Source organism: Diabrotica undecimpunctata, chromosome 9 (genome assembly GCF_040954645.1).
Source record: "Diabrotica undecimpunctata isolate CICGRU chromosome 9, icDiaUnde3, whole genome shotgun sequence".
Lineage (NCBI taxonomy): Eukaryota > Metazoa > Arthropoda > Insecta > Coleoptera > Chrysomelidae > Diabrotica > Diabrotica undecimpunctata.
Window position 1 is genome coordinate 12,446,236 of NC_092811.1, and position 27,470 is coordinate 12,473,705.

The 27,470-nt window shown below is 34.2% G+C and overlaps 1 protein-coding gene and 1 pseudogene across 1 annotated transcript in view; one reads left to right on the forward strand and one right to left on the reverse strand.

Annotated features, from left to right (window-relative positions):
• Positions 1-27,470, reverse strand: part of mthl1 (adhesion G-protein coupled receptor methuselah-like 1) — a 368,256-nt gene that overhangs the window by 180,734 nt on the left and 160,052 nt on the right. Inside the window, exon 3 of the mRNA XM_072542748.1 lies at positions 19,198-19,276. Coding sequence (XP_072398849.1) covers positions 19,198-19,276 — 79 coding nt within the window. The remainder of the gene's footprint in view (positions 1-19,197; positions 19,277-27,470) is intronic.
• LOC140449910 (probable elongation factor 1-beta) lies at positions 14,122-14,804 on the forward strand (annotated as a pseudogene).

Genomic DNA, 27,470 nt, shown 5'->3' on the forward strand with positions numbered 1-27,470 from the left:
ACGATAAGCTCCCATGGTTGATTGAGGTATTATTTTTACAATAGTACTTCAATTCTCTTTGGTAGTCTTATCGTTACACATTGGCGCCCAACGTGGGGGCATCAGTGACGATTGATGACCATCATCGCGACATTAACCATCGGTCAGTTTGTCAGTTACATCTGTACTGCAATTGTAATCACGTGTAATAGCTTTTCGTAACTGTGAGGTGGTTTATATTACATAAATAAGAACTAAAAATATTTGTTTGTTGCACATAAAGAGAATATTCAAAGTGATCTAAAGGCGAGTTGTCAACTTTTTTTGTTTCAAAATTATATGTCTAGCTTGAAATTAGGTTTTTTTATCACAGTCAATATGAGTCAACCAAGTACTTCTGGAATGTCGTTGGGCCAGAGCCAGAGATGATCATTTGGACCTTTGACTGCATAGGAGATGTATGATCGAACACGACCTTTGACTACTAAGGAATTAATTGCATGCCTTGAAGGAGATTCAGATATAGAGAATGCAGATGAAGTAGAAGTGATATATGTCCCTCTGAATGTTGATGAAATTACTGATGACGAAGACCTAGATGATAACCTCATTCAAGATATGTAATAATATTGATGCAGAAATTGCTGGAACATATGAAATTTACGTTCCGATAGCAAGTGATTCTGAAGAAGATGATATCCCACGCAGTCAAATTCGTAACACCACTCCAGCATTCTCCACTCATCTTGAAAGTGATAACAATCGTTTATTAGAGAACACCAAAGCCAGCCATGAAGAAATGAAGTCACAAGCCAGATTATTGATTTTTCAAATACTTATATAGCACAAAACAATCGTCACAAATTTCATATGAATGAAGCTGAACTTAAACGCTTTATCGGTATCTGCATATTATCGGGTTATCATACTTTGCCACAATGTGACATGTATTGGTCGAAAGATGAAGATAAGGAAGTAGCCATTGTGAGGGAAGCTATGTCTAGAAATAAATTTTGATCAATCAAACAAAATATTCATTTGCCTGATAATACTCAATTAGACACAGATAATAAATTTTGCTAAACTTACCCCTGTCTTTCATATCATGAATATAAAATATTTACAATTTCTTATATTCGAACACAACCTTTCAATAGACGAGAAAGTAGTACCATATTTTGGACGTCATTCATGCAAGACGTTCATTCGGGTAAGCCTGTAAGATTTGGATTTAAATTATGGTGTCTTTGTTCACATACAGGTTATTTATACAAATTCATACCATATGGAGGAAAACAACACAATAATTTTGATTCGGGTAATAGTTTGGGAACGAAGGTAGTTTTAGAACTACTTTCTGTAGTGGCCAAACCCCAAGAGCATTGAGTCTTTTCCGACAATTTCTTTTCTCTTATGCTCTTTTTGCGACACTGTAGGATCTAGCCTTTTTTGCCACAGGTACTATAAGAGAAAACCGCACTGGAAAGTGTCCATTACACAATAGTAAAACGTTCAAAAAGACGGCACGGGGAACATTAGAGTCTGCATTTGATACTGTGTCTAAAGTTTTACTCGTGAGATGGAATGATAATTCTGCTGTTACTGTAATAACAAATACCTGCACATTACTACCTCTTGTTCAAACAGAACGGTACAGTTGGAAAGGACACAAAAATATTCTCGTATCTCAGCCTAATGTAGTAGCCGAATACAATATGTTTATGGGTGGTCTGGATTTGCACGATAATGGCATTGCTAATTACTGAATCAGAATAAGACGGAAGAAATGGTGGTGCCTGTATTTATGAATCATCAAATAGCTGGAGCATTTACAATATTACAAATGATAGTAAAATGTCACAATTACAATTTCGATCACCTCTAGCAGTATCACTTATTAAATTTGAACGTTGTGCTGAAATAGTGAACACAGAAGTGGCTGCTCACTCGGGTTGTGGATGTCCCTCCAAAGATAGCTTGGCTGGCGATGTAAGATTTGACAATATTGGTCATTTGATTAAGACTTGAAGACTACAATAGCAAATTGTAGTATGCGAAACCGGTCGTTGGTGGTAGAATTAAATAGATTGTGAGTAAGTCTTATTCCTATTTCCTTTACCTATTTGAAATTGACTCACACAGGAAACACGTTCAAGATTTGTTTTGTTTTCGTTGCCTAAAGATGACATAAACGAATGGTTAATTTGTGGTGAGGACGCAAACGGCTATCGATTGCTGACAGATGATGAAATCGTTGAAAGGGGACGAAAGCAACATAGGCGGACGAAACTGATTCAGAAGCTGACACAGACTTTGACGGTGGCGATGTTGATGATGCTATTGCAACTCACAAATATTTGCGTAAAAAAGCTAGAGAAGCTGCATCGCACATACAACAATTCATCGAGTGGCACTTAATCGAGTACTTCTCGGCAAGTAGAGGCAGATAAGGTAGATTTGATGATTTTAGGTCGAAGAAATTCAGCCGTTACAAAATGTGAAGTAACAATAAAACAAACAAAGATTTCGGAATATTTTAAATCAAATTAATTCGACTGTACTAACATAAATCCCTCTTATATTGTCAAATAAAACATACAAATAGAATTTTTATTTTTTTTTTTAATGTTCTTTTAACCGTCTTTTCGATTATCCGTCATACCCTTGGTCAGGTGCCCTGACGGATAATCGAGATTCCACTGTACCATGGATCATTTACTTCTGAAAGCGTTGGAAGATTGCAAGATTAGAATTGCTAGCGGTGTCCCATAGCTGAATACTATATGTCCATATGGACTTGAGGATCGTCTTGTATATAACCAGTTTGTTATACAATATTTTGGTAAACATTCCGTAAAAAATGTGCTATCACCCATTTCCAAATCGAGTATAATGAAGGTCAGGAAAAATGAAAGAATCACTATTTTTAATTATAAAAGGTCGACATCAAAGGCGCGTTTGGTAAAATTTATCAATAACGTTTATTACTTCATTGATCAGAGTTTCATAAAAAAAAAGTGTTAATTTAGATAAATAAACGCTTTTACGGAGAAATTAAATCAAACGGAGGAGTACTAAGGTTAATAAAAATGTTTAGCGGTTCAACCATCAAATAAATTTTATTACAAGCCACACCAGTTCAATGTGGAAACGTGTGCGGAACATTTCAAAGCAGTAACTATTTTATATTTACTTTGAAAGTTAAAAAAAAGCAGCATGTGTAGCAAAATTTATTTTGGGTAATAAATAAATATATTAAACATATTTTAAAAGATTATCGAGTTATAGACACATGGATTCTAATGTTAATATATAACTTCTTGCTATTTTCTATAACACCTTTTAATAATTTATCTTCACAATCTTTCCCCACGTCTTTTGTATTCTAGCAATATTTCTTCAGTGCTTAATTTTTATTTATCTATCACCGATCTGTATTGACTAGCTACACACTTACTCTTTATCACTTTACAGTTCGTAACCTCTTTTAGCTGACTTCTTCTACACAGCACAAAATCTATCTGACTTTCCCTTCCCCCGCTACTATAGGTAACATACTGGTCTTATGTCTTCATAAAGAACGTATTAATGACAGCCAAATCACACTGCAAAGTCAAAAGCCCTATTTTCTTCATCATGTCTTATTTCCATCTCCAAACCTCCATGAACTCTTTCTATTCCCGCTGTTTCTCTACCAATATGTCCATTGAAATCACCTCCAATAAAACACTTTTCGTCTACAGGAATCTCGAGCATATTACAATCAAGAGAACTCCTAAATTCTTCCTTTTTCCGTTTTTCAAATCAGACCTGTGGGGCGTAGAAATATATGATGTTAACTGTATTCAGTTGGACACTCATTATTCAATTACTTCTTCTGGTTACCCTTACTCCTTCTACTCGCTGTTCAAAACAATACCTACTCCATTTCTGCTGTGACTGTTCGAACTACTATATATTAACTTGCATCCATCTCCAATTTCTCTCGACTTATTAACTTTCCAATGAGTTTTCTGCACACAAAGTACACCAATCTTTCTCTTTTGCATGAAATTGGCGAGCCCTCTTCCTTTACCTGTCGTTCCGACGTTGAGAGTTGCAATTATTTCTTTAGGTCTTTAACGACCTTAATTTGAAATTTTTTCAACGTGATCATGTTACATCAATTGAGAATCTGAACTGGCAACTTTTCACACAACGCATTGATTGAAGCAGCAACTATCCCAAATCACAGACACGCAATCGGCAGCTTCCTAGATGTCCAGAAGATTGTCGACCAGGTCTAACACTCAGGCCTCAACGAGAAATTTTACTAAGCTAAGATACCGATTCCGTTTCTGGGAATCAAAAACTCTCTAACGAGATAATTCGTGTCAAAGTCTGTGGCAAACTTACAACATCCTTTACTCTCCAAGCAGAAGTCCTAAAGTGCTGAATATTTAAAACCCAATAACAGATCGGACAATATTAGTATGCTAATAACACTGCTCTGTTCTCTGCACATACTCTTTATAGTACCTAGACTCTATACTGAGTCGGTGCAATAAATGAATAGTCACCTAAATCCCTTTAAAACCAAGCTAATACCGTATATTCTACCATCAGTATCAGGTATCAAACTATCCAAAGCTGATGAAGCTCAATGATGAACCACAACATATATACTAAGATTTTCATGACTATAATGATGATGAATACCGTTCTTGAATAACCTAGTTCATCCCGAGACCATCACGAGGATGAAAAACAAATAGTACTACACGATGAAAGACTTAACTTCAATTAAGCAATGTCCTAGTCGAACGTGGAATTTTCTAAGACGGTCAACTGTAACAGTGATATTAAAAACAGCGTAAAAATAGTGACAAGGAAGGCTTATCTCCTAAGAGCACTAAGTGGTAAATTAGGGAGCACCCACCAATTGACCCTTCTTCATACGTATAAAACGTACATTAGACCTATTGTCAGTACAAATCGCTCCTCTATGCACTCCTAAACAAATGCCAAATGAACGCCCTTATCGCAACTGAAAGGAGAATTGTAAGGAAAATACTAAACAGAAGTTATGATCAGCATATATCCACTAATTGACCAACATCCCAACAATACAGACTTGGATCCAGTCTCTCAGCAAAAGAAGTTGCCTTTTCTATATATTGTCGGTATTGCAGACTTTGTCCAGTCGTCAGGCCATTTCTTGGAATGTCATTTTTTATTACAGAGCAAGTGAAGCAATTTTATTTCGGTTTCTTCGGCGGCTTTGACCATTCATGATGTTACATCAAACCACTAATTACTCCATAAAACGTCTGTTTGCTACCGTAACCTCTCGATTTTCGCAACAAAGGCCAGGAAACGAGTATACCTTGAAGACGCCACAGCCTAAACGAGGTCATCATAACTTGTTCGATCGTCCAAGCGGAGTGCACACCGCATTTTTACGAACGAATATGTCACATAAAGAAGAGGAAGCATCTCTTAACAGAATTAATTACGAATAATTGTTAAATAAACATGACTTTTAAATTGAAGAAATTTTCCGTTCCGTGTTTCTAATGTAAAGTGACTATTTCGCACCTTCTACTTCTCATCTGAAAGGCTAAACTAGTTTTTGGGACATTTTATGTTGCATGTTTATTTTTTGGTTCACCATCACTTTTTGGACAACGTGACAACGTTGCGAACTGACTTCCAACCGGAGTGACGTGACAGATGACGGATGAAATTCAACATTCAAGATAAAACAGAAAATTTAAAGAAAACATAAATAACTGCCGTTATATCTCCGAAAGAATAATACATATACAGTGTGGAAACCACTTATGGAATAAAATTGTTTGTGTCCTTATTTTAGAAAATAATAAGAAACATTGAGATACCTTAACTATTAAATTTAAATGTGCGCTTTTTAAACATAAATTTAAATATACAGGGTGATCCGCGCAAGTCTGGCATAGTTCATAATCCTTATTTTTAATGAAACACCCTGTATATTTTTATGTTTTTAAACGATTCTTAATAACCTGATTTCAGCGAACTATATCATGTAGGGTCTATAATGAATAATATAAGGTGAAATTTTGAAATTAATAATTTATCACGTGTTATGGTATTATTTTAAATTAGCCAAATACAGACAATACACTTCTACTCTAAGTGTCAGTATATTGGGAAAAATTTCTGTTTAGTAACCGTGTTAACATTTTTTGTCATGAATAGGTAAAAACTGTCTAGATAGTCTGCTAAATTAAACTAAATCGGTAAATAATGCGGATTGTTATCAATCAGTTGTTGGTGTGTTGACATTTTACATTAAAATAATAAATTCCTAATTAAAAGCTAATTTCTTGCAGAAATAAAAATGAAATATTTAACTGAGACCCACCGAACTGAGATTTTAATGATGATCGGTTACGGGGAGAATTGTAGAAGTCAAGTTGAAGTAGCAAACTTATTTAATTAGAGGTATTCTCAGTTGCCTATTATTGCAGAAGGTACTGTGTCTAAAATGTATGCACAATTCAGAGAACTTGGACATTATGTCAAACCATTAAAAAGAAAACCGAACTTCATTGAAGATGAGGTGAAAGTGGATATTTTGTTAAGTATCGCAGAGAATCCAACGTCAAGTTCACGTCAAGTTGCACGTCAAAATAATGTGAGTAGTACAACTGTCCTAATGTGTCTCCATGAAGAAAAACTTCATCCATATAAATTGAGTTTTGTGCAGGAGCTAACAGAAGACGATCCAGATCGTAGAATGGATTTCTGCGAAAAAATGATGGATAAAATTAACACAAATGAAATAGCTCTCGGCACAATTCTTTTTTCTGATGAATCAACATTTACATTGAACGGAGAGGTAAACCGACAAAACTGTAGATATTGGTCAGCGGAGAATCCTCATTGGATGCGTGAGACAGACACTCAGTATCCTCAAAAGTTGAATGTTTGGGCAGGTATTATAGGAGATCATATTCTATCTATACAGCCCTTGCTGTCCAATTTTGGACATAAACCTCCTCTTCTTTCTTCCACATCTCTCTATTGTAGGCAGTTTGTATCCACTTCGGGCCTGCGTGTTTCTTCAAGTCATCTGACCATCGCATTTGTGGTCTTCATCTTTTTCGTTTGTAACTATATGGTCTCCAGTGTATAATCATCTTATTCCATCTGTCGTCTTTCTGTCTTATGGTATGTCCTGCGAACTTCCACTTAAGTTTTGCTATCTGCGTTAATACATCGGTCACTTTTCTTTTGTTGCGGATCCAAGTATTTCTTTTCTTGTCTGATAGCCTGATCATATTATTGGTCCTATATTTTTGTAGATGGTAATTGGACAGCGGAAAAATATTTAAGCACACTAAGAGACGATGTTCTTCCTCAGTTGGCTAACTTATATCCCAATCCAATAGATCTGACCCTACCGCATGAAACTGTCTGGTTCCAGCAGCACAGTGCAACACCCCATTATGCTTTAATGGTGAGAAATTACTTGAATGAAATCTTCTTCAATAAATGGATTGGACGAAGGGGTACTATTGAGTGGCCAGCTAGGTCGCCAGATCTTACGCCTTTGTTTTTTTTTCTGAGGGGTTATCTCAAGAACAAAGTATATGCAACACAACCAACTAGCATTGAAGACCTCAAAGAAATGATAACTACAGAAATAACGAATATTTCACCTCAAACTTTAAACAAAAATCGGGACGAGTTTTATAGGAGACTGTGTTATTGCCAACAACAAGGTGGAGAACATTTTGAGCATTTATTTTAATGAAATCCCATCAATTACCTCGGGTATTCTACGAATTAATTGTCTTGAAGAAAATTATATTTAATTTCAAAATTTCACCTTGTATTATTCATAATAGACCCCACATGATATAGTTCGTTAAGATCAGGTTATTAAGTAGCTTTTAAAAACATAAAAATATACAGGGTGTTTATTTTAAAATACAGATTATGGACCATGCGAGACTTGCGTGGATCACCCTGTACATTCAAATTTATGTTTAAAAAGTGCACATTTAAATTTAAAAGTTAAGATATCTCAACGTTTTTTATTATTTTCTAAAATAAGGATACAAACAATTTTATTCTATAAGTGGTTTCCACACTGTATGAACATCACAATGGACTACCAAAAATTAAATGTCATATCTATTTATAGCCCCGAGGACTGCAAACCTTCTTCCTCTTCCTATGCCGTCCCCATTAACGGAGGTTGGCGACCACATTTTTTGGCGACTGCAAACTATCCTGGATGAAATATCTCATGAAGAACCCTTAATTCTTATGGGTTACTTCAACGCACGAATCGGAAATGAAATAGTTCCAGGAGTAAAACAAAGATTTAGCGAAAACCATGTCAACGCAAATGGAGAATTTATGGCTAATCTTGGTGCTTTTTACGAACTGAGAATCAATAATAAATTTTTTAACCATAAGCTCCGGTATAAATATACATTTGAAAACTCCAGGGGGCACAAATCTATGATTGATTTTATAGTCACTAATAAAAAAATCAACCAAAAGAAGATTCTAGATATCCAAAATTTAAACTCAGCAGACGTGAACACAAACTAGAACCACCTGCATTTTAATTTTTTTGTGTGGATATTTATCTTATTTTAATCATAATGGAACTCCAAGTTACCACTCTTCTCCAAGAGTAAACGGATAAATATACACCACCGGTCTAATACATATTATACAACTTCGTTGTAGAACTCTCATTATTTTAATGCATAAGTAATATCCTTGTCAAACCTTTAATTATTTATGTATTTTCAATAAGTATTACCATAAAAAATCGGTAATGGAAAATAATCGCCGAGTATACTAAAATTCCAGCGTGAATATTGCGCATCGAGTAATTACAGTGATTGATCTCCCTCTAAACTGGACAATTGGCCACTTTAACAATCTCTCGATCTTATTTGCAACACTTTTAATCTCAAATAATACTAATCTTTACATTGGAGCTGCACCTGCTTGCTGGTGTGATCTTTCATTAATCTCAATAAATCTTTAAACTGCTTAACTCACGTTGAGCTGGAAATTGCTTTATTAATAAATTACGAGAATATCCAATTTTCCTGCGAATTATCTCTGAAAAGAAGTGCATTCGCGGATTATGAAAATATAACTACGAGCCACGGCTGTATTGCAATTTTTAAGTTAGCAGCGTTATTTTATAGATCTCATCTCTCGACTGCTGTGATGAAAATTGATTTTATCTAAATTGTAGGTATAAACATGCAATGCAATCAAAGAGGTAATATTATAAAAATGTTATCATTATTTTCAGTTTTCTTGTCTTTTTTTTATATAAAAACGAAAAATGTTACTGAGACATTAATCAACAAAACAGAGTCCCGTGTCCAAAAATAAATACTTAATAAATTTTAGCACACATTAGACCTTTTTCATCAGTATAGTGATCTTTTAAGTCAACGGTCGGCAATGTCTAAGAAAAATTTAATTCTCTTGAGTATTAAATAACCGAGACGTCTATTTAATAACGGAATTAATCAATGTTCTGACATTATGTCGAAATGTGTTTACACAGCAACATAAAGACACAACAGATGAATCAACAGCTGAATCAGCAGATTGTCGCAACTACACAACGAAGCAAATACTTTCATTTTATAAGCGCCAATAAAAAACTAAAAATTCCGTCAAAGGAAGAACAACTGGAATACAAAGTAAACGTTTAACTTGCATGGTATGGAAAAGGAATGATAACACAGCCCAACAAAATGAAAAAAAATGGTGCTTGAGAAATAACGAATTTTAAATATTTTTGATGCTCTGACTTTAAAAGTAACTTCTTTTTCATAGTAGTTTTTTTTTTAAATCGATGATATAATTATAGCATCGCTCGAAAAGATATCTACACAAAGGCACCTGGAAATCACCAGACGGACTGACAGTAAATACGATAGATCATTATATTGTAGACTCAAAACACCAATCCAATATAATAAACGTTCGCACCACAAGAGTTTAAGAATATAAAAAATATCCTTATTACTTAGGTAGGGATTCCAAAACAAAATGAAGAAAACACCATAGTAATAAAGCAGTTAGAACTTCTTCTTCTTCTTCTCGTAGCACTACAACCCTGGGTGGGTTTTTGGCTGACTGCACAACTTGCTTCCATCTTGAACGGTCGTCCATAATAGTTGGGTCGGTGGGTTATTACGGAGTCTATGGACATGGCCAGCCCATCTTAGACGTTGGGATTTAATCTCTTGGACTATATCGCTAGCTCTGTACATCTGCTTGACCTCAGCATTTGTTCTCATTCGGTATTGGTTGCTATTAATGTCGCGATAAGGCCCAAAGATTCTTCTGAGGATTTTCCTCTCAAAACATCTAAGTTTTTTTTCAGTTTCTTTGGTTAGGGTCCACGTCTCATACATGAGCACCGGTTTAATCACCGTTTTATATATTCTAATCTTTGATGTTCGTGTTAGGCTTTTAGATTTAATTGTATTGTGGAGGCTGTACATACATCTGTTTGCTGCCTGAATTCTTCCTTTAATTTCTTCCGCGATATCCTTATCTGCAGTGATTGTTGCTCCGAGATATTTAAAACTCTCCACTCTTTCAAAGTTATATGGGTCTATTGTAAAATTTTGCCCTATTCTAGCTCGTCCCTTTTGTCTGTTGATGCACATGTATTTGGTTTTCTCTTCGTTTACCCTTAAACCAGTTTTCTTTGCCTCTACGAGACCTAGCGTGTGTATATAGAAATGGTCATCGTAATCTAAAAGACCTTTGGCGACCAAATGGTACTGGAATGGATATATTTCGTTCAGTGATGGCACTCGAAAGATTTACATTTTTATTGCAATGCTTACGTTTCGATAATGTAGACAATCGACAAGAAACGCAACAGTCTAATAAGTTGGCTCCTATTAGGGCAGGTTTTGAAAAATTTGTCGCAAATTGTCAACAAGCTTACTCACCAGGACAGTACTTGACTATTGACGAAAAGTTAGTCTTTTCGTGGGCGTTGCTCATTCCGGCAGTATATTCCGAACAAGCCCGCGAAATACGGAATAAAAATTCAGGCCCAAGTAGACTCCGTACTTTTTATGTTTTTAATATGGAAATTTATGCAAGGACCCAGTCAGATGGGCTGTACCAAATAAGCAATAAACCTATTGATATTGTCCAAAGACTGATAGCACCAATTTCTGGTAAAAATCGAAATATCACTTTCGATAATTGGTATACCTCTTACGAACTTGTGAAAATTTTTTCGTGAACGACATAGTTTAACTTCAGTAGGAACTCTGAGGAAAAACAAGCGAGAGTTTCCCCCAGAATTTATACAGATTAAGAACAGACAACCACAGTCCTCGGTAATTGGATTTCAGGAACATATAACTATGGTATCCTTTGTACCAAAAAAGGGAAAAACGTGATTTTATTATCATCATTTCATCACGATGATGAAATAGATTAATCTATCGGCGAGAAACTTTTACCAGAAATAATAAGTTTCTATAACTTTACAAAAGGAGGGGTTGATACGGTGGATGAGTTGACAGGAAGTTACAGTGTAGCTCCTAATTGTAGAAGGTGGCCACTAAGAATATTTTTTTCACTAATGGACACAGCTGGCATCAACAGCCAGGTAATTTACAGAACAAACACTATTGACTATTCAAAGAAACGTCGTATATTCCTGGAAGATCTGGGATTAGCATTAGTTACGCCAATTATGGAAGAACGAAAAAGTAATCCGCGGCTTACAAAACATTTACGATCCAAAATAGTTCAAGTTTTGGGAGAAAGTGACCAAGCTCCACTGAAAAAGCAACGTACGGGACGTGGACGGTGTCAAAGGTGTTCCAGAAAATCTGACCGGAAAACTAAACAAACGTGTGATCAATGCCAAAATGTTTATTGTTTAGATCACCTTCATCGCATTTGCGACGAATATATCAATTTCCGGGACTCATAACTCTTTTCAAGCTTGGATATCCAATGTCCTGCTTTTTTATATATTTATTTGAACCTTTTGAAAAAACTTTTTTGGAAAATCTCCTATTTTGAGTCATTATTTTTTCTTTGTGAATTTTTTATGTATCTAGTGTTTTTTGTTTGTAGAAATTTTATTATTTTGTAAATTTTACCTAATACGTGGTCAAATTTAATCCAGTGGTGAAAACTGCTGTTATTTATGAAAACTTAGATAGTCAAATAAGATATTTAATAAAATTAATTCGTGTTCGAAATGTTTGTTGAGTTTTTCCAATCAATTTTAAATGGAGTCAATAATACCCAACTTGGGTTATTATACACACATTTTTCACCTGAGTGACGCCGGGTTAACACCTTTGCCATGTATTGTTTCTATACAGTGGAATGTCCTTATTTACCCTTGTCTAATCTCGAGACACCTAATACACGAGTTATCTGATATTACACAACTAAATTATGGTAATCCCAATGAAGATTCGTATTTGTTAACGCGAGTAAATAAAGAATCCGGTACGAGATGCACCTTTGGATTTTTTATTCGACCTCTTTCACAATACTCCGACCGTATTACGTTTAAGCCACGACTAATCTCGAACCGGATAGAAGAAATAAGTGAAAGTTTCCGACGAATCGAAACATCAAAGAAACGTTCTTCATTTAATTATGACTAATAACGTCATTTAATGGGTATTTAGAGTTGGAATACTGTCCAAAGACATTCCTAATGTTTATTTCACGAGCAGCGCAGCGGTGAGAAATCTGGTAATCTGAACATATCGATGTAGATAGAGGTGATTTACACAATGTAGCGATAAGTAACGGTTATATTTTTAAAACTGAAATGTGTTGTACGAACAGCAAAAGGGTTTCAAGCAAACACATCACCAATCATGGGAAGAAAGGTTTATTATTTACATGGATGGCAAATTTTTGTAAACTATTGTTCATGACTTCACGAATCCAATAGTAATATCTGCCATATTATTATACTGTCTGCCAAAACATAACAAAATGGAACAATACCAATCTGATGGAGACTGGAACGCTAAACATATGTAATGGGGTTCTAGTTTTTATTTTATGAGGTTTTTTTGTAAATTTTCTAATGCTTTTGTGGGACTAGAGTCTATGGCCAGTATTGCGGTCTCGTCTGTAAAAGTAGCAACTTCTGTGTTACTGCTGGATGGGAGGTCTGCAGTGAACATTAGGAATATGCGTTCCTTGTGGAACACCTGCTTTGATAGGGTGCTTTACCAGGAAGTTGTCTGTCCGATAGGTATGATTTTAGGAGTAGAAAGAAATGATATGGCAATTGTTTCTTTATCTTATAAAGTACGTCTTCATGACAAACTTTATCGAAGGTTTGACTGACGTCTAGGAACGCTGCTGAGAGGCAGGATTAACTTTTCAGGGCGTAGATTTTTTTTATTATCCTGTGGACCTATTCGATTGACTCATACTTTAACCTGAAGCCGAATTGGTCCGGAATAAGTTTAGTTTTTTCTAAGATTGTAATCAAATTTATCGATAGAAGCTTTTCGAATACATTTGATAGAATCGGCAGCAAATTTATAGGTCTATAGGATTTTAGGTCTAATGGTTTTTTTTTCCAGGTTTTGGTGTCACGATAATTTGTGAAATTTTCCATTGACTCGGAAAGTAGCCTGTTCTGATTGCGATGAAAATGCGCTGCAGATAGTTGTACCCTTTTATTGTACATTCTTGCAATAACTCACCTGTTATCAGTTCAGACCCTGGGGCTTTTTTTGGTTTTATATTTTTCATAATTGTATTTCTCTCTTCGGTAAGCGTGAAGATTTTAGTCGGTAAGTCCAGTTGAAGCGGGGCTTCTAAGACGTTATGAATCTCGCTATAATAGTAGTTGAGATCTGGTTCGTTTGATTTAAAAACTTTTACTATGTTTTCAGCAAAGGCTGCGGCTTTTTCTTTGTTATCTCCTGCCATTTACCCTGCATGTCTCTTATTGTAGGACAATATTGTTGTGATTGTTTTAGCTTTTTTGTTGTCTTCAAAATTGAGTAGTCTGTATCTTCAGTGGCTGCAAGATGACTTAGATAATCCTCGATACATTTGTTTTTGATATTATTTAGTAACTTTACTAGATCTCCAAAACCAATGGGTTTTGGAGATTTAAAAACTGAAAAAGGTTTTATTAAAGAGCTTAACTCCTTTCTAGAAGACAAAAGTTGTGTTGGAAGCTATATCTTAAGCCAAGTCGATGTAGATGCTTTTAATCAGATTTTAAAAGCTCCTGCTGCCAATTTACCCCACGCTTTACGTTCGTATAATCATTTCTCGTATAATATTTCTCAGCTGACGAACTTAAACAAGCCGGAGTTTCAGGTAACCCCTTGAAATCTGCTCCTACCACTACAGCACCTGCCAAGGATGATGACGATGATGATGTTGATCTATTTGCCTCTGCTGAAGAAGAAGATGCTGAAGCAGCTAAAGTACGTGAAAAAAGACTTAAAGCCTATGCAGAAAAGAAATCCAAGAAACCTGAATTAATTGTCAAATCTAGCATTCAACTTGACGTAAAGACATGGGATCATGAGACTGACATGAACGAATTAGAAAAAGTAACCAGAACAATTGAAATGGATGGTCTCGTCTGGGGAGCATCAAAACTCATGCCAGTAGGATATGGTATCAACAAATTGCAAGTTATGTGTGTTGTAGAAGATGCCAAAGTATCTGTTAATGAATTAGTGGAGAATATTCAAGAATTCGAAGACTATATTCAATCTGTAGATATTGCTACTTTCAACAAAATGTTTCTTGTAAAAAACCCTTAAATCCTCTGAGAAAAACTAAGTTCATGCTATAATATTTAATTAAACATTTTTCTTCTAAATGATTAAATTCTTTGTTAATTGGTCTGAATTGAACATAATTTTTTAATGACTAAAGACCCTCCCTGTACATCCTAAAATTTTTGTTACATCTTTGGTGCAATGTTGACCTCGAAACATATTTTGTAACTTGTCAATATTCACAGCTGCACTATCTGAATCTGCCGATAGAAAAATCTCTTTTGAACATCAGTGCGAGAGTTCAAAAGGATATCAAAGGAAAATAAAATCGCCGCTCTACAAATTGCATAGATAACAAATAGCATTATACCACTGATTGATTTCGTACCCTTCAAAAAGTCTGACATACGTTAAAATAACAATAATAAACATTATTTTCAATGTTGCACAGTCTCAAAGAAATTACTAAAATTATCTTTTATAATAAATAGAATTCGACAACGGAAAAATAAATACTACCGGTGATTCGTAAACCATGGACTGATTGTTATGATCGGATATAAGCTGAACAAAAATATTTTTTTAATAATGCGCACTTAATTACAACATATTTTTCACGTCTATACGTAGGTACAATGCCACACAAAATCTACAACACGTAATTAAATTTAACCTAACCGTAACTGGGGTAATAGTCTCAACGCTATCGCAGCTTTGGGATTATAGAAGGGTAGTTTGCTATCTCTTGGATCTACGGTATATAATGAAGGTACCAAGGCCAGTGCTACGTTTCAACTGACCATTCTTACTGCAGTTTTCTTTAATAATCTTCTTCAAATAGCTTCTCCATGATGAAGAATAGTGGCATAGTTACGGCAAAACTGAGTTAAACCGCAACTTGAAGCCACCAAGAATGGTCACCATGGTTATATTACTTTGACTGCCTTAAGTGGTAAATTTAGGTTTAGATTTAAGAAGGTTACAAAAAAGAATAGTAACAAAAAATGCGATATGAGAAGGCTAAAAGGTGATGCGATATGAGAAGACTAAAAGGTGACGAATCAAAAGAGACAGTCGCACGGATTCTTTCAGAGAAGCTAAGTAACATGGAGCAAATATAAAAACAATTATTTTTTTTGTAACATTTATTGTTAAAAGATATTACTTAATACTATAATACTACTTCTATTATAATATTATTTCATAACCTTTTCTACTAATAATAATAAGAAAAAAGCGAAATTTTGCAAAATAAATATTTATTTTAAATTAGTCGGTTGAATAAACAATTCGCAAATTAAAAAAATGTATATTTATGATCTATGTCACAAGGAACCCAAAATTTTAAAAAAAAAACATCAATTTTCATTGATTGGGACCGGAGATATTCGAAATACGAATTTATGAATTCAGTTTTTTAATAGCAAAATCTCGTTTAATCCGTAACCGTTGAGCTGGAGTCACACAGACTCCTAGTACTTTAGATGTAACTTTTCAAACGGACTCAATTTTTCCGAGGTTTCCCATATTTCCCGACCAGTGACTACTATGTAGTTATTCATATTTCGACGAGCGATTAAAAAAAGAGGCTTCTACTTAACTGGAATGGAAGCTGAGATAATGTAATTATTCCTACGTGTTTTAATTTGAAGTTCTGATCTCGAAAAAAAAAAACGGAGCTGAAACAGTTATCCCCTCCACTTTGTAACATTTTTTTTATACTTAATATATTAAATTATTTCTAATCCCTTTACCTCCGTTGCTGATACGCCCATGGTCGTATTCGCAAATAGGTTGTTAAATTTTATTGGAAACTACCGAAATATTACGGAAGAATCTACCTACTTATTTAAAGACGCCGGTTTGGCCTTAGTTTTTTTTTTGGTCCTTAGTTAATCTCTTTCCGGTTTCGCCTTTGATAGATTTGTTAAATATCGTCGAAAGCACGTCTATAGTAATTCTTCTGTAAAATCTAATTCCGACGATTTTATTTTCGTCACGTTCCAAGTTACTAGTATACTAGGATATTGTCCTATCCTTTTTGAGTGTGTATACACTTATATATTTGAGTTCTTTTAATCTAATATCATATTAGATTAAATATTGGTATAAAGTACCTTTTAATTTAAATAACTTCAGTGCTTGATACAAGTATAGTATATAACTTCAGTGCAGTGTAGCAGTCATCGAGAATTACTGTAAGTTATCATAATCATAGTATCTTCAATTATTTGGGCGAATAATATGGTATAGTTATGGTATCATATTATCTTCAATTATCTGGGCGAATCTACGTTCATCCATGTCTTCACCAGTAGTTAAGAGTAACTACTGATTTTTGCATTCAATTTAAAGAACATTCAATATTTTCTTACGAACTTTCCATCAGCTACTAAGAAATTGATGGTGTATTTTTATTACTTGAGTGTACATTCAGTCGCCTACATCATTGTGTTGTTGAATATATTGTTTTTGTTTTATGTATGAATTTTATTTGTCGACTCCTAACAAGTTTTCTGATAACATAATAACTCTGAATATTTGCTTATTATATTAAATTATTATTATACCTCCGACCAGAAGAAAGATCAGGCTGATTAAGTTTCGTAGGTAAGTAGGTGGACGGAGTCCACCTAATATATTTATTAATGGTTTATATAGTGTGTTGACTGTTGTTGAAATTTATTTAATGATTAACTGTTAGTATCTTTCCTTGGATTTGGTCTCAAAACCACAATATTTTTCCTTATCTTTTTTTTTTCTAAGGTTGCTTAATTTTATCCATAAACCCCAAAAAATTAAGTGGCGCCCTGTTCCTATCTTATCTTTGGTAATTTTACCCATCTATCTTTTTGCTTATTTCGGTATCTTTTCTAATACGTCTTATCCTGTCATATCTTTACTTATTTCGTCCGTTGGACCCATTCCCGGTTCCAAAAGCTAGTTTCGAACCCACGACTCGCTCTCCACCAACCATCTGGCTGCCGTCCGCAGTGTCTCCATTGGTGACCTTTCTAGCACCATCCAAAAAAGGTTTCCGAGGTTACAACTTTCCTATGTCGATCTTTGGGAAGTACCTTCGTTTCGAAGGGCTGTAAGTTTTCAAAAATTGGATGAATTTTATAGCTATAAGTTTCAATATAAAGTTTAGATTTTCATTCAAAATTTGTGCAAATTTTACTTCTTAATGTTTATAAACAACGGAGATATGATTTTTTTTTAAAATAGTCCCTAACTTCGTTCCTATTGGTCATAGAAGGTTTTTTTTAATGAGAGTTTTTTACCAGCTATCCAATGGTTGTAGGGACAAGTATGTAGCTTAAAAAATATAGAAGTTATTACAATTGTTTATAAGTAAAAAACATATCCATTTTTCAAAAGTTTATTTTGTAAATAATTTCGATGAAAACGCAATATGCATTTAACTTCTGAGATAGTTTAAGTGTTAAAGAATCCTATGAAATTTGCTAAATGTGTCTAGCATCATTAATAGAGCAAGTTCAATAGTTTAAATATTTAACCCTATGGATAAACAAATTAAAGAACTTTTAAACTATTTGACAGATCGGGGGGAAATTTCGCACAAATTTAAAAGACGGTAATTCCTTGATGTTCAAATGTATTAATAATATTTTATTTATATTTTAAATTTTTATTTTAATAAAAAATATTTTATTTAATAAATATTTTAAAATTTATAAATCACTGCAAAAATACTGCTTTTTTGCAAATATCTCCGTAAATTATTTATCAATTTTAATTTAAAAAACGGGAAAATAAAGATATTCTTGATATAAAAAAATGATATAAATAATGTTTATGTAAAATATAAGGGAAAAACTTATAGACAAAAAATCTAATTGTGACTATAAATTATTTTTTTGAAAAAAACGCAAGGCAAAAATACGAGTACTTTTTCATCTATTCGTCATCTAGTAACCCCCACCTATGTCTTAAAAGCTTCAGATATCTGCGAAAAATTTTGCCGTGAAATCGATGATTTTTGCCCTGACTGGGCTACTTTATCGTTAGCGATCATGGACGGCTTATTTTTAAAGGAATCGTTTTTTATTTTTTCGTTTATAAATAAAGTTCCGGTGAATTTTTGAAAAAAAAAGCGGGTTACTCGGTTGTAAGAGTCGTAGGACATTAGGTTTTTTTCGAATTCGTGTAAAAATACCAACATGACGAATAACTCCCTACATAATCGAACTAATCAATAAGCATTTGAGAGTTTGTTAAAGCCACATTTTTATCTACAACTACAGCCTCAGACATTCATACCACTTGATTGATTTTTTCTTACCAAAATATCTTGTTAATACATATTGTTATTTGTTTCTCTTTAATTTCTTGAAAATAGCTTTTTATTTTTCATATGCATGCTTGTCACTATTAAAATATCACTAATATTACCAACAAAATATTTGCTTACCTAAATGTCCACCAGATATTAAAACACATGGTGTTGAGCCAGAAAAACGCAGACAAAAACAGGAAAAGCATGGCGACAGCTGCAAAAATAAAAATAAATTAGTAATTGCAGATTGAAAAAAGTATATTGGCAATAGTGCAATAATTTTTAAAAATGTTTATTGCAATAAATATTAATATAAGAAAAGTTATTTTTAAATTTAATTTTAGAAGTAAAGGAAAACTGTAAATATATTGGTACTTTACAAGCAACATATGCAAGTAATTTAAAACATATAGTTACATATATTAACATAAATATATATGACATATATAATAATATTGTTTCCGTTAAAACTTATTAACTTTCCGTTAATATACAGGGTGTGTTTGTAGTGCGACATTATAAAAATACTTGGTTCAAAACAAGATATTGAAAACACTGCTTATCACGAGTTCGGAAAAATTGTTCCGCTTATTTTTGTAAAAAACAAAATTTAGATCAGGAAATTAATTACATTCCTGAAATGCAAGAGTGTGGTTTCTTGTCCGATATTACATCATTCAGCAATAGGCTTAAATATTATGTAACAAGTTTGATAAAAAGCGCCACCAATAATAACGCCGAAAGTTTCAATTCTGTTATTGCAAAATTTGTTGGGGGTAAACTTGTAAATCACACCAAGAGAGGTGGCTATCAGTTAAGGTGTTTGGCGGTAGCAGTACCATATAATTCACGGTTATTACTAAAATTTATTTGCTCAAAAAATGTAAAAGATGGATCATCATCATCATTGGTGCTACAGCTATATAAAAGAGCCTCGACCTTCCCAAGTCCATTACGCCAGTCAGTTCTATCCATTGCCAACTGTTGCCAGTTTGCTGCGCCTATTTTTCTACCATCCTCATCTACACCATCCCTCCATCTGAGTTTTGGTCTACCCCTTCTTCTACTTCCCACAGGTTGTGACATAAGGATTCTTCTAGGAGAGTTGTTCTGCTGTGATCTTGCCAGATGTCCTGCCCATCTTAGTCTTCCTATTTTTATAAAGGATACTACGTCTTTACCACCAAATATATGTTTATATCTGTGATATATCTCGTAGTTGTACCTCCTTCTCCGAACACCATTTTCACAGATGCCACCAAATTTTCTTCTCAAGATCCTTAGTTCAAATATAAGCAGGAGATTTTCATCTGCCTTGGAAATGGTCCATGTTTCCGACCCATATGTCAACACTGATTGTATAAGGGTTTTGTATATGGTTATTTTTGTTTTTTGGCTTAAGTTTCTGCTTCTCATATGTCTACTCAGTCCAAAATAGCATTTGTTTGCTAGGATTATTCTTCGCTTGATTTCTTCCGTCATGACGTTCTCCTTGGTGATCAGGGAGCCTAAGTATGTGAATTTGTCCACCACTTCAAAGGTAGAATTATCAACCGTGAATTGGTGGCCGATGTTTCTGGCTCTATTGTTGGGTGTTGATGCCGTTATCTTAGTAAAAGATGGATACAAGAAACAAAGAGACAAAAAAAAATATATTAAAAAACAAATAAGTACTAATAAACCAGATAAATACTATGCCCTAAATGCAGAAGAGTTAGTTCAGTTGTCGGATGAAGACTTCGAAGTAAAAAAACAATAATTTTTTAAAAATCTACAAAAAATATCTCAGAAAGAACAGATTTTTAATAATACAATGGCTCAAAATAACAGTGCTGCTTGGTATATAGAACTTCAGCAATGGTTAAACATCCAGTAATTTCGGTAAAATATATAAATTACGAGAAAAAACAGACGTAACTAAAACTGTGGAAGCAATATTGAATCCAACGTTTTGTGGAAATAGATTTATAGACTATGAAATTGCGAACGAAAAAAGAGCAAAAAAAAATGTTAGAAACAATATTTTAAATATTAATATTGGACTATCATGACTTTTTATACACGATGAATATCTCTTTCTTGCAGCTAGTCCTGATGGTTTAATAGAGGACTCAGGCATAGACGAGATTGAAAGTCCATATAAAGCAAGAGAACTTACGCCTAAAGAAGCTATTGAACAAAAAAAAAATTAAATTTTGCCAATTAATGAACGGCCAGTTGCATTTAAAAAAAAACTGATTTCTATTACTATCAAGTGCAAGGACAGTTATTTATATTGAATAGAAAATACTGTTAGTTTGCGGTATAGATCATCATCATCTTGGTGCTACATCCCTGGTGCTAGAGGGCCTCGACCTTCTCAAGCTTTCTACGCCATTCTGTTCTGTCCCTTGCTTGCATTTTCCAGTTGCCGACTCCGATCTTCTCGGCATCTTGTGTTACCCCGTCCATCCACCTCAGCTTTGGTCTACCCCGTCTCCTCATTCCCACGGGTTGCGCTGATAGAATCATGTTCGATTCAGGGGCCCGGCCTACATGTCCTGCCCACTGCAGGCGGTTTCGCTTAATTATAGTGGTAATATCTTTATCACCAAACGTATGCTTGTAGATATTCTGCAGTTCAAAGTTGTATCTCCATATTCCGTTCTCACAGACCACTCCGAATATCTTGCGTAGCACCTTTCTTTCAAAACTGGATAGAGCGGATTCATCTGTTTTCGTTAGCGTCCATGCCTCTGATCCATATGTGAGAACGGGGACTATCAGTGTTCTATACAGCCTTATACGAGTTTTTTGAGACAGACGTTTGTTAGCTAAGTATTTTGATAGACATAACACCTGTTTGCAATTATTATTCGCCTTTTTATTTCCTCAGATGTGTTATTATTGGGGTTAACCGATGTCCCTAGATATATGAACTCTTTGACTGCTTCGAAGTTTTGGTATTGATGACTAAATCTGCGTCAACATTTCCAGCTCGTGTGTTTGTGTTAGTCGACATGAACTTGGTTTTATTTTGATTTATATGTAACCCCATTCGTTCTGCTGCTGCTACTAGATCGGTTAGGATTTTCGCATTTTTTGAACTGGTTCTTGTTATAATGTTCACGTCGTCTGCATAAGCTGCGGTATGGATCCCAAAAGGTATTTTATTCGAAAAAATTGATAAAGATATAGAACTGTGAGAAAATATGCTACCAAAATTACAAGTTTTCTTGTATTCTTCTAATTCTCCATTTTCGGTAAACTTTTTTCTACGTTAACCCTTTAACGCTCACACTGTTTTCTAATAGCGGAATGTTTAGTGGCTAAATAAGTAGCCACCCATGTTAAGGTTGAAATCGACTTTGATAATTGTCTGAAAATGAACTCTATTAGCCATGACAGTATGCTTAAACGTTTGAAGTCCACATTTTTAGCCACATTTACTCCACGTGCCTACATCGTGATTTGTAAATGTTGTTGAAGAAAATGTAGTTATTATTAGAAAATAATATGAGCATTCAGAGCATTTTTAGAGGCTAAAAATGTAGCCACTAAGCGTTAAAGGGTTAAAATTATGTATGTACCTTTGTTACGTTGTAAATTTATTAATAGATAATATGACTCTGATTGGGTATTCTAATTACTTATAACACCACTAAAGAGAAAAGTGGGAGGTCTTCTCTTAAAAACCAATAAATCTAAATCTAAAACCATAAACTTATGGTTTTATTGTGTAGCCCCAAATCTGTTTTTTAAATAGAGCTAGCCCACTGAAATTGACCGTTAGCATTTTCGAGGATAGGCCTTAAAAACGTAGTTTTGATATTTTTGGATCTGGAAAAGATTGTTCTAAACTACCAGATCTTTCTTTTTCAATTTCTTGTTTAGTTATGATTTTTTTCAGCTGAAAATCATCCACTTCTCCATTTCTTATTACTGACACCAAACTGCACTCTTTCAATTAATACTTTTTCGTTTTGACTGCCTAAAGCTCTTCTGACTTAGCTTATCGTATTCTTATTTAGTTAACTTTTTCTTAGTCTCTTACTTCATAACTATTTCCTACTTTACTTAACTTTTAAAATGTATACTTACATACTTACATTAACTACTTTACAAAGACTATAAAAACGTATAAAGAACATTGTAATCTTTTGCCAGAAAAACTGTACTATCATACATTTCCAAATCAAGTATAGATTCTGTTTAAATAATGTGTTTTTTCGCCAATGAATATTCTCATTTGTGTGACTTTGTGATGGAAATGTGGCTTATATTAGTACCATAAACAAAAAATGTATTTCATACTAAATAAAGTATTTCGGAAAATTTTAATTTTTCCCTTGTACAAAATAATATGCCGTTAAAATTTGGTGAAATTGAGCGAGCTACGAGCAACCGATAAATAAGTCGTTGACTCTTTATCTAGATACAACAAAAAGGTTTAAATGTTTGTTAATGTCTTGTACATTTATATTAACAGAAGTTGAAACTATCGATTACTTTGTCTATCAGTGGAAAATGTTTAGTATCATTGTTGTAATATTATATTGCTGCAATTATTTAATACATCAATATGAAGAACTTAAAATTATACAAGTATTTGGCAAGTAATTATCAGTATATCGTTTTTATGTTTGTCATAAACAAGTATTTATAAAATGCAAAGATGAAAAGATAAACTGTTGCAAAAACTGGGCATCTACAATAAAGAAAATAATAATGTAATTAAAATGCGCGCTAATTACGGTGTTAATGTGTAAAATTCTCGCAGAGTAGTGGAAAAATTAAGATTATTATTTACTATTCTATCCAAATTAACGCTTCAGCTCATAGTACATTTGAAAATGATTGATAGCACAAATTTTACAGCAAAATTCTAATTACAGAGGTCTAAATACAGAGGTAACAACCAACTCAGGGCATAAGGTTTCCTTATACGTGATGGGAAATTGTACGTTCCCTTAACACATTCACTGCCCACAACGCACCTCGCGCGGTTGCCGTTACTGTCGTCAGGTGCTCCGACCGCGTTAGGTGCGTTTCGTCGTCGTTTGAATTTAAGGCCGGCTTCACACATGGGATCCAACGTTGGCGCCAACGTTGGAGCAAGTCATAAAAACGTTGGCGCCAACATTGGCTTCAATACAGTTTTGTCGGTACACGCATTGGACGAACGCTGTTGGGGCCAACGTTGGCCTCCATGTGTGGAGCCGGTGTGAAAATTGATATGTTTAAAAGTCTTAGGTAAAACCTAAACATTTTTAGAACAATACTGAATGTTTTATTTCAGAAAATATTCGTCACTGATTTATGATGTTATATTGGGTTCTATCTCACGTGCAATAAAATTTGTGCTATCAATCATTTTTAAATGTATCATAACTTTGACTGCTTTCGCCTACTGCTTCTAACGTTCCATGTTCCCAGTTTAATCTCTTCCTTCCCCCTTCTCTATCCTGTCTTTTATCTACCTCTTTTCACTCTTATTGGGTTTTGTATTCTGTGCTTTCAAATTCTTGTCCCTTTTCATTGCCAAACGAAATCTATAAAAAAAAACAGCCCCCAAAATTAAAACAAAAATAAATGAAAGAGAAATAGAAGCAGCATTCAGATTCACATACTTGGGCTCAAACATGAAAAAAAGGCAAATTTGTAGAGGGAATAACGAGATGACACAAATACAATACGCCGGTTTAGCTAATCAGCAATGTTTCGTTATTGGCTATCAAACGCAGAAATGCGTCCATTAGGAAGGATGCCACCAGAGAGAGATTAAAATATAATTAGATATAGCGTCTGTGTAACAAAATATTTTAAGCACTACAAACTGACGGAAGTACCTAACAACGCAATTGCATTTGAACACGCTTGTAAAAGTTACATTAAAATTACAAGACATTAAGTTTTTTCTGAAAATTATTTACAACCACCATCAACGTTGCTTTACGACACGTACACTTATTTTCTTTGACTAATTTATGTTTATTAAGCCTTTATTTATTATCCGTCCAAAAGCACCCATAAGCTCCAACATAAAGGCTACAGGTTCTTAAAACGTCACTTGAAAAAACTTACCAACAATAGATGACATTGATATGTACAGGAAAACGGAAAATTTTAACGAAATGTGGTATTGAAAGTAAATACTAATGAAAATTTTGTTTAGATCAGTGAGCTAGATACGGTCGGTCGGCTAGATGAGAGTTATGTTAACAACTGGTGCTGCTTTTATTCTATAATACAGTGGGTGATCAAATTATTAGAGCCACCTAGTAAAATTCTATTTTTTTTACAAAAAGAGTATATAATTGAACTGTATAATATATTAATACGTTTTTTTCTATTTGATTATCTTGTAACACTGTATGAATGTGCAATAAATATTCTGGTAACAATGGCAACACAGCGGGCGTGGCAATACCGGACTCAGATGCCAGTGTTTGTCAGTGCTGCCCAGCCTGGAATAAAGGATCTTATGGACTATATGCCTCTTTTAGTATTCTGTGCATTTTTCAATGATTCTATTGTTATTTTTACCGTTTCTTTGTTGTCAGTTCCATTTTCTGTCAAGCATATGAATGTTATGTCAAAGTTTGTTTATTGTTTTTATTATTTATTCTTCTTCAAGTGCCATCTCCGCGGCGGAGGTCGGCAATCGTCATAGCTATTCGGACTTTTGAGACGGCTGCTCTGAAAAGTTCATTTGATGTACATCCGTACCACTCTCTCAGGTTGCGCAGTCATGACATTCTACGCCTCCCTATGTTTCTCTTTCCTTGGATCTTTCCCTGCATAATCAGTTGGAGCAAGGTGTATTTTTCTCCACGTGTAATATGTCCGAGATATTCTAATTTTCTTGTTTTTTTTTGTATTTAAAATTTCCATTTCTTTGTTCATCCTTTCCAGAACCTCTTTCGTTTGTGACGTGTTCTGTCCATGATATTTTTAGAATTCTCCTGTACACCCAAAGCTCAAATGATTCCGGTTTTTTCATTGATGTCGCATTCAAGGTCCAAGATTCCATTCCATAAAATAAAGTCGAAAAAACATAGCACCTCGCCAACCTAACTCTTATTTGCAGTTTTAAATGCCTGGTACATAACACTCTTCTCATTTTGTTGAAATTTGCTCTAGCCTTTTCTATTCTTATTTTGATCTCCTGATTGTAATCATTTGTGGAGTTAATCATTGTTTCCAGGTATGAATATTTGTCCACTTGTTCGACGTTGGTTCCGTTTATTAGAAGATGCTCGTCATTTCTTTGAGTTTTCGATATTCTCATAAATTTCGTCTTCTTAACATTCATTGTTAGACCATACTCTTTACCCTACTCTGCTATTCTGGTCACCAGTCTCTGAAGATCTTCAATGTTTTCGGCTAAGATTACAGTGTCGTCCGCATATCTAATGTTGTTGATGGGAATAATTATTTATTACATTTCATTATTATTTTTCACAAATGGTTCTTTTTAGAAATCGTTTCAAGATTTTTTTACTCCATGCTCCAACATGGATCTTGGTCAGTGTCCTGGAAAGAGACGTATACGTGGGAGATTTAGCCGAAAAGAAAAACATATAATTGTTTTCAACAACTTTGCAAGATCGATGAATGTAAATGGTGCTGTGGCAGAAACAAGCAGAGCATTATGTTGCAAAGAACGTAGCATATATGCTAGAAAAACTTTTTTAATTAACTTTTAAGTCGCAAGAAACTTAACAGAATCAAGTCAATTCGAGAAAATAGTCCTATGAAAACTTGTGATGCCTACATACAATCATTGATTACACGTAAAATACACGATTATTTTATTCAAAATGTTCCACCGACACTAAATTTGATCATCCTAACATCCTTCCAACCTTAGAACTTTGACGCTTACACTGTGTATTTCCGCCAGAAAGAACTCGTCTTGCCAAGTGACAAGAAGCTGTTCCTCGCTATTTGAATCTTCAAGAGGAACTTTGGTTTGGTACCCATCTTCCTTACTCTGTCTGGAGTGAATCGGTCAAAAATGACTTATGGTGGTAAAGGAGGTCGTCATAACACAATAACAATACAAAGGACTAGTTGCTCAATATCGAAAGCGTCATTGGGGTGGGTATAAGTAAGACTAATAGAATAATATATATAACAAGAAGAACACGGGAAAGACGAACATCATTTGAAGTCGCAAGACGGGAAGCAGACAAGATATGTAGAAATAAAAGAGTTAGATAAATAAAAGAGAAGAGAAATAAAAAAAATATAAGTCAGAAAAAACGAATGAATCATATGAAGAATATAAAAGAATAAGAACGGAAAGTCATCAATTGGTAAGAAAAACAAAAACAGATTACTAGAAAAGATTCACAAAAGGACTCGAGATGGATTACAGAATGAAAGAACTAGTTGAAATAGAAAAACAAGTGAACATGGCAAAC